Source organism: Hyla sarda, chromosome 8 (genome assembly GCF_029499605.1).
Source record: "Hyla sarda isolate aHylSar1 chromosome 8, aHylSar1.hap1, whole genome shotgun sequence".
NCBI lineage: Eukaryota > Metazoa > Chordata > Amphibia > Anura > Hylidae > Hyla > Hyla sarda.
Window position 1 is genome coordinate 230,559,739 of NC_079196.1, and position 12,269 is coordinate 230,572,007.

General features: G+C 42.4%; 2 protein-coding genes across 2 annotated transcripts; one reads left to right on the plus strand and one right to left on the minus strand.

The window, feature by feature from the left end:
• The first annotated feature begins 4,494 nt into the window (after window positions 1-4,494).
• Window positions 4,495-5,433, plus strand: LOC130285383 (taste receptor type 2 member 4-like). The gene has a single exon (XM_056536743.1). It carries the CDS (start codon window positions 4,495-4,497, stop codon window positions 5,431-5,433), a length of 939 nt encoding a protein of 312 aa, XP_056392718.1.
• A 2,065-nt stretch (window positions 5,434-7,498) lies between these two features.
• LOC130285384 (taste receptor type 2 member 39-like) lies at window positions 7,499-11,611 on the minus strand. Its single transcript, XM_056536744.1, has 2 exons — window positions 10,733-11,611; window positions 7,499-7,564 (listed from the first exon to the last, which is right to left on the minus strand). Exons 1-2 carry the CDS (start codon window positions 11,609-11,611, stop codon window positions 7,499-7,501), a joined length of 945 nt encoding a protein of 314 aa, XP_056392719.1.
• Between the last annotated feature and the right edge of the window lie 658 nt (window positions 11,612-12,269).

The window sequence follows — 12,269 nt, forward strand, 5'->3', positions numbered from 1 at the left end:
GTCGTGGACAAATGGAGAATCGTGATAAATTGTTAATTTGTTTATTATTCAATAATGTTTTATTTCCATAAATTACATTCTTCAATATTTTATAACATGATGTGGATTGTGCTATTAAACGCTTCTTGCACTGTGGTGATTGTAGTTCATTGGGTTCACATTATAGGAACCCTGTGAAGGGAAAAGTGAGCAAAGCTGTGAGCTGACCTGTATTTTAGCAGTGTGTATAAAAAGCGTTGTGAACACAGCATAGCCGCTTAAACACAGTTACTTGTATTTTCTGGGTTTAATCAAACACACTGTTTTTACCTTGGTTTAACATAACAATCCAAGTGTCAGTTTTCTGGGTTTAAAGGGGTACTTAGTTGGAAAACAATTTTTTTCAAATCAACTGGTGCCAGGAAGTTAAACAGATTTGTAAATCACTTCTATATAAAAATCTTAATCCGTCCAGTACTTATCAGCTGCTGTATGCTCTACAGGAAGTTTTTTTCTTTCTGGAGTTCTTTCCTATCTGACCACAGTTCTCTCTGCTGACACCTCTGTCCCTGTCAGGAACTGTCCAGAGTACAAGCAAATCCCCATAGCAAACCTCTCCTGTTCTGGACAGTTCCTGATATGGACAGAGGTGTCAGCAGAGAGCACTGTGGTCAGACTGAAAAGAATTGCAGAAAGAAATATAATTTCCTGTGGAGCATTCAGCAGCTGATAAGTACTGGAAGGATTAAGATTTTTTAATAGAAGTAATTTACAAATCTATTTAACTTTCTGCCACCAGTTGATTAAAAAAAAAATATGTTTTCCACAGGAGTACTCCTTTATTCACAAACAAAGTATTACTACCTTGGTGGAACATACTAACACTTAACTGTGTCCTTAACGACGAAAGACATATATTTACATCCTCCACCGGCTCCCACTATATGCCGCGGGGTCACGCCGTGACCCCGCCTCATATCAGGTCGGTCCAGGCGGTCCATGAAACGTCCGGGACCCGTGGCTAATACAGGACATCACCGATCGCGGTGATGCCCTGTATTAACCCTTCAGACGCGGCCGCCGCATCTGTATTAACCCTTCAAAGCTGATTGCCGCATCTGAAGTGAAAGTGAAACTATCCTGGCTGTCCAGTCGGGCTGTTTGGGACCGCCATGGTGAAATTGCGGCATCCCGAACAGCTTACATGACACCAGGAGGGACCCTACCTGCCTCCTCAGTGTCCGATCAGCAAATGACTGCTCCTTGCCTGAGATCCAGGTAGGAGCAGTCAAGCGCCGATAACACTGATCACAGGCGTGTTAATACACGCCAGTGATCTGTGTAAAAGATCAGTGTATGTAATGTTATAGGTCCCTTTAATGTAAACTTGTTGAAAATGTTTATCTCTTCAAAGTTTTTTTTAAACCTTCTCGCTTCATAAATGAGTCTTCCTCTGGTGTGTACTAGAACTCCACTGACGTTGAAAACTTGTTGAAATTTTTGATAAACAATCAAAATTGATTGTCAAAAAGTTTCTGAAAAGTATGCGGCAGGCTTCTCCCCTTCCAGCTTAGTCAGCGCTCCACTGCCTCTGCCATAACGACCCTTTCAAGAGTCAGCAGAATGTTCACATTGGAGTAAATGATGCCATTTTTACATCCAGTATTCCAACCTGACATGAATCATCACCATAGGTTATTTACACCACCAGAACAACCAGGTTGATGCATACCTGAGCTCTGTCTTTTCTCTAGCAGACACCATCAGCAAAGACCCCATGGACATCTGGGGTTACCAGATTAGACCATTAGCCAGAACCTGTCGGATTTGCCATAGATGTTCTGTCTTGTCCACCCTCTAGTGTAGCATCAGAGAGAGTGTTCAGCGGTGCAGGTATCGTCATCAAACCCAAAAGAACAAGATTGTCAGCCAGAAAAACTAAAATTTACTAAAATCAGGCAAGGATCAGTGAGGATTTCACTGATTACACAGTACTACCACCACTTCTGCTATCCGCTGCCTACTAGCATTCCCACCAGTCCACCATCTCCTGCTGTATGCTGGCTACTAACACTCCCATCAGTCCACCACTGCTTGCTGTCCTGTACGTTGGCTACTACAACTCCCACCAGTTCAATATCAGCCTTGTTGCCGCTACTACCAGGTGGGCCTACACATACACAACACATAATGCCTAAAAAAGGATAATTTATTTAAAAAAAAGAAAGCCATTGCATCTTTTGATACCTCTGTGTGCATTTTAAAACCGGCAGGCATCTACTGACATCTACCGACATCTATGCCGCATTTTTTTAGTGTTAGCACATTGAACAAGCTGTTACCATGGATTACTGCCATGGGTCTCCATATCTTTGACATTAACTTAGCTTTACAGACGTACTCAGTTTCTACGTATATATAACATTGCTGTGTCTATCAGATATTTGATAACTCAAAATTAAACTCCCATGAGGAAAATCATGGAAATCGTCAGTGGGTCCCAAACTTTTGCACACAACTGTATATATATATATATATATATATATATATATATATATATATGTAACAATTGTACTTATAAAATATTTTACTAGTTTTGCACAACAGGGAGTAAAAAACATATTTTCTGTAAAACATATTACATAAAAAAAAAATATATATATAAAAAAAAAAGGCCAGTTGACATGTTAAAGGATGAAGGTTCTTGGAGTCCCTTAAGTTCTACATTGTTGCCATAATAGCAATGATCTCCTAGATATGAAGGACGGCTTCTGTGAATAGATGTAAAGACAAGAAGATACCATGGAAAGTCATTAGAGCATGGACTGGATGCAAATCACATGATCTCTTCTTACTGTTCGTGCGGAGTGTTTACTGTTCTCCATCCGTAGGGAAATTGTGTTCTAAGCGGAAGATGATGGATGGTCGGACCTGGTGCATGAAGACACCGCACCGTGCAGACTATAAAATGTATCTTCAGTATAAAGGAGAATTTTTGTATATTGTATACTTTACACTTAGAGATGGTTAGAGATACTATAAATGTTTTTGATTAAAAAATTGTTAAAAAAGAATATTGACAGTTTGTAGAAAATTAAAATTTTTCATGATTGAAGGGAAAACACTAAGATGTTACTCCCTAATGAGAAAAAGTGTTGAAGAGACAGCACTGGACTCCACAACTGTGCAAGTGATCATCCAGGAATGCCAACCGGAGAAGCATACGTGTAGTGGATCCAGCACCAAAACACCGGCGACTCAAATCTTGATGGAGTGGGACTTTATTCGCTCCCCAAAGTGCAATGTTTCGGCAACAAACTGCCTTTTTCAAGCATGCCTGAAAAAACGTTGCACTTTGGGGGGCTAATAAAGTCCCACTCCATCAAGATTTGAGTCTCCAGCTTTTTTACTCCATAATGAGTTATACTCCGAATTCTGATCCTGGGTTAAGCTGCAGGTTTTCTATCAGATCCCTTTAGGACTCTCAGACCTGCCCTGTAGGGGATTAAAGGGGCATGCTGCCCTTAGACATCTTATCCCTTATCCAAAGGATAGGGGATAAGATGTCTGATCGTGAGGGTCCCGCTGCTGAAGTCCCCCACAATCTCCCGCAGAACCCGGTATTCTAAACAAACACGAGGTTCCTGCAGCAGTGGTGGTGACATCACGGCCAAGCCCCCTCCATTCATGTTCCCTCCCATAAACATGAATATAGGGGGCATGGCATCACGAGGAGGCGTGGTTGTGATGTGAAGATCACAGCTTCCAGCACCGAGCGTTGTGAACTAAATGTTCAGAACGCTGGAGCATCGGAGTACCCCTTTAAACTCATTGATTCAGATTTTTATAAGTCACCACCAAAGAAGACAGAATGCTGAGTGGGATTGGGAACCCTGTGGTTCCTGATCCCACTATGTCCTATCCTCACATGTAGGAGACATTACACCTTAAAGGAGAAGTATCATGCATAACAACTTCTCCCCAATCCAAAGCATAGTGGATAAGCTCTAGATCGTGGAGGGTCTGACTGCTGGGACTCTCCACGATCTCTGGCCCGACACCCAATTAATTTGCTGCATGGAGAGAACTCTATTTTGGATAAGATACAATATTTAGGTGCAGAGTACCCCTTCAACTATTGAAAAAGCTTATAAATGGCTTTTATTTAGTTATTTATTTATTGTTTGCATAGCCTTTTCACTCTTTCTTTCTTTTTTTAAATTGTTTATGTAAAGAATTTCCATAAATACAAATTCTTTTCACCTTGTTATTTGTCAGTCCCTAAACACCACAATGAATATTTCCCGGACAGAACATGGGAGACAGATTAGAGTTAAACTGCAAGAAAGTCAGAAGTCGCTCCTGGCAATGGATTAGACCTATAAGCCACATTTTTTGAGTGAAGGCTGAGCCGATGGCCCTAAAGATATCATCACAAGCGGATTATCATTGGTCGAAAATAAGAGACAATTCTGATACTACTGAGACTTTACTGTGAAAGGAAAAGGTACCAAGATGTCTATCGATGACTGGAACGACCTGGGACAAGTCATTGCTTTAATCCTGGAGGTAACAGCAGGAGTACTGTTCAATATCTTTATTATATCTATCATCTTCTATGACTTCTACAGAGAGAAAAACATGGGCAGCAGCAATAAAATCTTAGTGTCCCTCTGCATCTCCAATGTGATCTACAACATTCTGGTATTTGCCGGTTTACTGGATGAGTTTGTTGACCTTCGAGTCCCGTCCACATTTTGCTTGTCCTCTGTGTACATCGTATTACTGTTCTTCAGCGTCAGTTCTTGTGCATGGCTTACCGCCAGCCTCGGAACCTTCTACTTCATCAAGATATCCCAGGTTGGACTTCTTGGTTGGGTGAAGATCCACATCAGCTCCATTGTTCCTTGGATGTTGTTGGTGCTTGAAGTCGTGTCATTCATCAACAGCTTCTTCAGCAGCTTCCTTCTCATCTCTTATCCGACCAGCTCCCGAAACGTCACAGAGAGTCCTTCATCTGTCTTGAGGGTCCTGGCAAGGAACAAGTCAGAGTTTATTAATGGCGTCCTAGCTGTTACCTCCATACCATTAATTGTGGCTGTCATCTCCACCATTTGCACTGTATGGACACTGAAACGGCACTGGCAGAAGATGAAGGGCAGTAAGGCAACACAGGACAGCGAGCGCCTGATGGCATATTTACGGGTGGTTTGTAGAATGTCTAATTTACTTATGTTCTATGGAGTCTTCTATGCTTTGGTGTTGGTTTTTTTTTTTTCTGTTGTTGATAGAATGAAGTCTGGATTATGGATAACTCTGCTGCTCATGTCCTCCTTCACCCCTGTACAATCCGTCCTCCTCATTTTCAGTAACCCCAGACTTCAAGGTGCCTGGAAGAAGATGATATGTTATGATACATTCTTCAGGTTCCTATGTGGAAGCAATAAAGGATGAACATGAGCAGATAGAACCGAAGATGTTCTGCAATTAACTATAACCTATATGTGTAGAACCTCAAGAAATATTAGAATATTTAGAATTAATGATGAATGTTTCGATCTTGAATAAATCCATTGGATGATAGAGTTGTTCAGATTGTGTTGTAAAATGTAACAATAAATAATAGAGATAAGGCTAATGTAATTCATATATATATATATATATATATATATATATATATATATATATATATATATCCATATACAAGAAAATCAGCAGCACTCCAAAGTAACATGATAGTGTGTGGCTTTTATTCACCAAACGTCAAATAATAATAAGAGCCACACACTATCATCTTGCTTTGGAGTGCTGCTGATCTGTGAGACTTTGGACTTGAGTCTCTGTCCGGGTGTACACCTACTCAGCTTCTTGTAAAATGCTGCTCGGCTTTTTGCACTGTCTAGATAGATAGATAGATAGATAGATAGATAGATAGATAGATAGATAGATATCCAAGGCAATGATTCAGCAGCACACCAAGAAATTCCAAAACAGCAGTGGTTTAATTCCCCAGGTTCAGATACAACGTTTCGGCAGTATCTCACTGCCTTTCTCAAGCATGTGAGAATACTGCCGAAACATTGTATCTGAACATGGGGAATTAAACCACTGCTGTTTTGGAATTTCTTGGTGTGCTGCTGAATCATTGCCTTGGATATCGCCACACGGTCTGCAACTGGGACTGTTTATTATAAGCCTGAACCCATCTGATGCATTTTCTCGGACGTGCTGCCTTAACCTTGTGTATCTAAATAGATAGATAGATAGATATGAGATAGATATGAGATAGATAGATAGATATTAGATAGATAGATAGATAGATAGATATGAGATAGATAGATAGATAGATAGATAGATAGATATGAGATAGATAGATAGGTATGAGATAGACAGATAGATAGATATGAGATAGATAGATAGTTATGAGATAGATAGATAGATAGATATGAGATAGATAGATAGATATGAGATAGATAGATAGATAGATAGATATGAGATAGATAGATAGATAGATAGATAGTTATGAGCTAGATAGATAGATATGAGATAGATATGAGAGAGATATATATGAGATAGATAGATAGATAGATTTGAGATAAATAGATAGATATGAGAGAGATAGATGTGAGATAGATATGAGATAAATAAATAGATATGATATAGATAGAGATAGATAGATAGATATGAGATAAATAAATAGATATGATATAGATAGATAGAGATAGATAGATATGAGATAGATAGATATGAGATAGATAGATAATTATTCGGACCATCCAAATACAGGCCGCTCACGTGGTGGGAAATCTAAAAATGTGTAGTACAAACAACATCATGTGCAATCCAGGAAAACCTACACGTTTCATACAATCACTCCTGTGCGCTCTTCATCTTCATTTTCTGCAGAGAATTGAGTTGGGCATTATAGGTTTGCCCCTGTATAACACTGCCTGAGAGTTGTAAACCTCTGTATAACACTGCCGGAGAGCTGTAAACCTCTGTATAACACTGCCGCAGAGCTGTAAACCTCTGTATAACACTGCCTGAGAGCTGTAAACCTCTGTATAACACTGCCGGAGAGCTGTAAACCTCTGTATTACACTGCCGGAGAGCTGTAAACCTCTGTATAACACTGCCTGAGAGCTGTAAACCTCTGTATAACACTGCCGGAGAGCTGTAAACCTCTGTATAACACTGCCGGAGAGCTGTAAACCTCTGTATAAAACTGCCTGAGAGCTGTAGACCTCTGTATATCACTGCCTGAGAGCTGTAAACCTCTGTATAAGACTGCCTGAGAGCTGTAGACCTATGTATAACACTGCTAGGGTCGCCTTGGAATGTATTCAATAGTTTTACAGTGGTTTTAAGGCTCAGTTATGGCAACATGCAGTAACTCATGAACAACTTGTTCAATGCATTTGCAATATTTTTAGGCTTAATAACACTAAAATAAAGCAGTATAAAGTATATCCCTGGTTGTCGGTAATGGCCTGCCGGTGTTATAATGTACACAGAGGTATCAGATGACTTCTTGGCTTCTTCCAAGCCTTCCGGCGTTTTTTGGAGTAACAACAGGATTGATGTCCTAAAAAGTGAAGAAGAAATCTCCCGTGTGAAATCTTTTTTACGAAAGAAAATCGAAATAAGTTATCCCTTTTTTGGGATCATGTTGGGTTGTGTATGTGAAGGCCTGACTGACAGTAGTGACAGCAGCAGCAGGGGTAATGGTAGTAGTTGCAGCAGTACAGTGTAACACAAAGGAAGGGGACCTGTGCTTACTGAGGCCTAGTAACGGTGGGCAGCAGGGGTGGTGGACTGGTGGTAGATGTACCAAATGTACAGCATGGGTGGTGGACTGGGGGTAGTTGTAACGAGTGGCCAACAGGGGTGGTGGCAGGGGTGGTGGACTGGAGGTAGTTTTAGCCAGTGGACAGCAGGGGTGATTGACTGGAGGTAGTTGTAGCCAGTGGACAGCCGTGGTAGTGGACTGGAGGTAGTTGTAGCCAGTGGAGAGCAGGGGTGGTGGACTGGAGGTAGTCGTACCGAGTGGACAGCAGGGGTGGTGGACTGGTGGTGATGTAGTGAGTAGACAGCAGGGGTGGTGGTCTGGAGGTAGTTGTAGTAGCCAGTGTACAGCAGGGGTGGTGGACTGGAGGTAGTTGTACAGAGTGGACAGAAGGGGTGGTGGACTGGAGGTAGTTGTAGCCAGTTTACAGAAGGGGTGGTGGACTGGTGGTAGATGTAGTGAGTAGACAGCAGGGGTGGTGGACTGAAGGTAGTTGTACAGAGTGGACAGCAGGGGTAGTGGACTGGAGGTAGTTGTAGCCAGTATACAGCAGGAGTGGTGGACTGGAGGTAGTTGTACAGAGTGGACAGCAGGGGTGGTGGACTGGAAGTAGTTGTAGCCAGTGTACAGCAGGGTTGGTGGACTGGAGGTAGTTGTACAGAGTGGACAGCAGGGGTGGTGGACTGGAGGTAGTTGTAGCCAGTGGACAGCAGGGGTGGTGGACTGGAGGTAGTTGTACAGAGTGGACAGCAGGGGTGGTGGTCTGGAGGTAGTTGTAGCCAGTGTACAGCAGGGTTGGTGGACTGGAGGTAGTTGTACAGAGTGGACAGCAGGGGTGGTGGACTGGAGGTAGTTGTAGCCAGTGTACAGCAGGGGTGGTGGACTGGAGGTAGTTGTAGCCAGTGTACAGCAGGGGTGTGGACTGGTCGTAGATGTAGTGAGTAGACAGCAGGGGTGGTGGACTGAAGGTAGTTGTAGCCAGTGTACAGCAGGGGTGGTGGACTGGTGGTAGATGTAGTGAGTAGACAGCAGGGGTGGTGGACTGAAGTAGTTGTAGCCAGTGTTCAGCAGGGGTGGTGGACTGGAGGTAGTTGTAGCCAGTGTACAGCAGGGGTGGTGGACTGGTCGTAGATGTAGTGAGTAGACAGCAGGGGTGGTGGACTGAAGGTAGTTGTAGCCAGTGTACAGCAGGGTTGGTGGACTGGAGGTAGTTGTACAGAGTGGACAGCAGGGGTGGTGGATTGAGGGTAGTTGTACCAAGTAGACAGCAGGGGTGGTGGACTTGGGGTAGTTGTACTGAGTGGAAAGCAGGGGTGGTGGACTGGAGGTAGTTGTAGCCAGTGGACAGCAGGGGTGGTGGACTGGAGGTAGTTGAACAGAGTGGACAACAGGGGTGGTGGATTGAGGGTAGTTGTACCAAGTAGACAGCAGGGGTGGTGGACTTGGGGTAGTTGTACTGAGTGGACAGCAGGGGTGGTGGACTGGAAGCAGTTAAATGGACAGCATGGGTAGTGGACTGAGGGGTAGTTGTAGTGAGTGGACAGCAGGGGTGGTAGACTGGTTGTAGTAGCAAGTAAATAGCAGGGATGTTGGACAGCAGGGGTGGTGGACTGGGGATAGTTTTAGCAAGTGGAAAGCAGGGGTTTAAGACTGTAGGTAGTTGTAGCGAGTAGATATAGGGGTGGCAGACATGATTTAATAGTAGCCAGTATACAGCAGATGTAGTGGAAGTACTAGGGAGTAGACAGCGGGAATGGTGGAATGGTGGTAGTTGTAGTGAGTGGACAGAAAGGGTGGTGAACTGGTGGTAGTTGTAGTGTGTAGAGGTAATGCTAATGTGTAGACACCAGGGGTGGGTGGTGGCAGTAGAAACAATTCCACAGCAGACATATCCTATCAGTGGTATCAGGCCCAGGAGATTCACAATCCTCAGTGGTTCCGCCTGATTCATGGATCCACATTACCGGAAGACAATCTTGTTCGCTTGACAAAGCCACCTACCACACTGAACACTCTGATGACACTGGAGGGAACGTGGGCATGTGGCCGGTCCTAGGTGTTTAAATGGAGAACAATAAACATTATTTTTTTATTTTTTAAAGTTTAAGAAAAGTTTATTAAATTTTACTGAAATACAAAACCATTAAAAACAGTCGGTAAAGCAAGAAATTATAATATATATTAGTTAGTATGCAAACAGGGTAATTAGATTACAGAATAACTCCTTTAAATGATGCAAAAAAAAAAAAAAACTATATTAAATAGTCATATTACAAACATTAAAGAAGAGTCTGGAGAAATAATCCTATATACATAGACATCATTTAAAAAACAATTGGACAAAAAAAAACCCAATTAAAATTCAGGGTACTTGTAATGAGTAGGATCTGGTTCTGATTTAAGGGTTAATTTTCCTGTGTTTGGAGGAAGCGAAATGCTTTGCTGTGACAATTCCCGGGCCTATTAGCTGGCTTGGACATAGAGCCAACCACATGTGGCCCCGGTATACACTCTTCTAGGCTGTACTTAAAGGGGTACTCCGGCGCTAAGACATCTTATCCCCTATCCAAAGGATAGGGGATAAGATGTTTGATCGCGGGGGTCCCGGCGCTGATTCTAACGGGGTGCGGCGTGGAAGATCACGGGCGTCCCCAGCAGCGGGACCCCCGCAATCAGGCGTCTTATCCCCTATCCTTTGGATCACGGGGGTCTGTCTGCTGGGGACCGCCACAATCTCTGCAGTGGAACGCCATTCATCTGGTGCACAGAGCAAACTTCGCTCTGTGCCAGATGACTGATGAGCACACAACACACTCTCCGGGCATGCTGGGAGTTGTAGTTTTGCAACATCTGGAGGTCCGCAGGTTGAAGATCACTGTTGGGTTCAGAATCTTTTTTCTCTAGATTTTGCACCTTTAAAATTGGGTGCGTCTTATATGCCGGTGCGTCCTATAGGGCGAAAAATACGGTAAATATTTCCTTCAGGATCTGCTTTAGTCTGGGGTTGCTGTAGATGAGAAGAATGGATTGTCCTGTGGGAAATGAGAGCAGAGCCATCTCACATATCCAGTATCCTACACTTCTGTGAACAAATATTTTTAGTGCAAAAATGACTACAGCGACAATAACAAATATGTAGAAGAACAGAAGACCCGTCATTGTGTAGACCGCACTTAGATAGTCCTTCACATTACTCTTGGCTAATGTCCCATTATTCTTCTTCATCTGGGAGTCGTAGACTTTGAGGAACCAAGCACTGGCAACAGTCGTCATTATGATCACAAGAAACGGCAGCCAATTGAAGATCACAACAAAATTTACTAAGATTGGTTTTTGTCTTATGTTTTCTTCCAGTGTCTTAACTTCGTTCATAGTTGAGTTTCTTACGTTTGGATGTTGAAGTGATATAAAAAGTGCTGTTATAAAACTTCCACCAGCAGATACAACTATAACCATCAATATCAACTTCCAGATAATGGAGCCAATTTCATTCTTAAAGTTCATGAGAAGTCCAGGCCGGGAAGGTATGATCTTCATGAAGAAGAAGAAGCACAGAACCGCAGTGAGCCACGTGCTGGAGGTGATGGCGAACATGGTCATAGAGGAGATAAAGCAAGACACAGACCTTATACTGAACAGATATGACCAGACGTTGCTGAGTAACAAGTATGCCGACATAAATATGGTGTAGAACACATTGGAGACATTAAGAGAGATCAGGATCCTGTTGAGTGGAGTTATATTTGCTCTTTGAACACCAGTACGAGAGAGACAAATGATGGTGAAGACGCTGAAGGACAAGCTAGAGATGACTTCAAGAAGGAGAATAGCAAGAAACATCTCCATATTAGAAGGGTTGTTAGGACGTTTATGCTGTAAAGTCCAAACTTACTGTGATGTGTCCTCCTGCGCCGTCCCCATAGTCAGTGATGACGGCTCAATACATGTCCAGCTGTGCTTCTTCCTTGCAGATATCTTGGTTGTATAGAAGATGATGATCTTCAGCCCCAAAGTTCAAAACATGTAGAATAAAAAGCTAAATATAACAAAGACCACATCCCCTGTATATACTCATCCTGGTCCGGGGTAAATGTAAATCGGGATTAGAGATTTATGTGTCCTCTATCTCAGCTACTAGAGCAATGGTCACATGATAACTTTATACATTTTTCATATATGCAAAGTCTGCAGATTCAGAATTGTTTAACCTGATGTTTACCTTCGGATTTCTCTTTTGCAGTTCATCATCATTTCACTCATATACACACACACACACTTACATATATATATATATATATATATATATATATATATATTTCCCTAGTGTCTTTCAGCAGCACAATAATGGGTTAACTTGATCCCCTGTGTACTTGCAGGACTGTGGAATTTTTAATTACAATTTTTATTCACACCTATCCTTGATAATATATAAACCCTCTTTCACCCCCTGGTCACTGTTTTTTTTTCAGTCCTGTGTGCAGGACAGAGTTATACCTTCTATATG

Bases quoted from the DNA above. Each gene is read 5' to 3' on its own strand.
- LOC130285383 (XM_056536743.1), top strand. From the start codon at position 4,495: ATGTCTATCGATGACTGGAACGACCTGGGACAAGTCATTGCTTTAATC.
- LOC130285384 (XM_056536744.1), bottom strand. From the start codon at position 11,611: ATGGAGATGTTTCTTGCTATTCTCCTTCTTGAAGTCATCTCTAGCTTG. The intron at 7,565-10,732 runs GTATTTTTCGCC...TTCACTTTTTAG, and splicing joins TCCTGAAGGAAATATTTACC to GACATCAATCCTGTTGTTAC.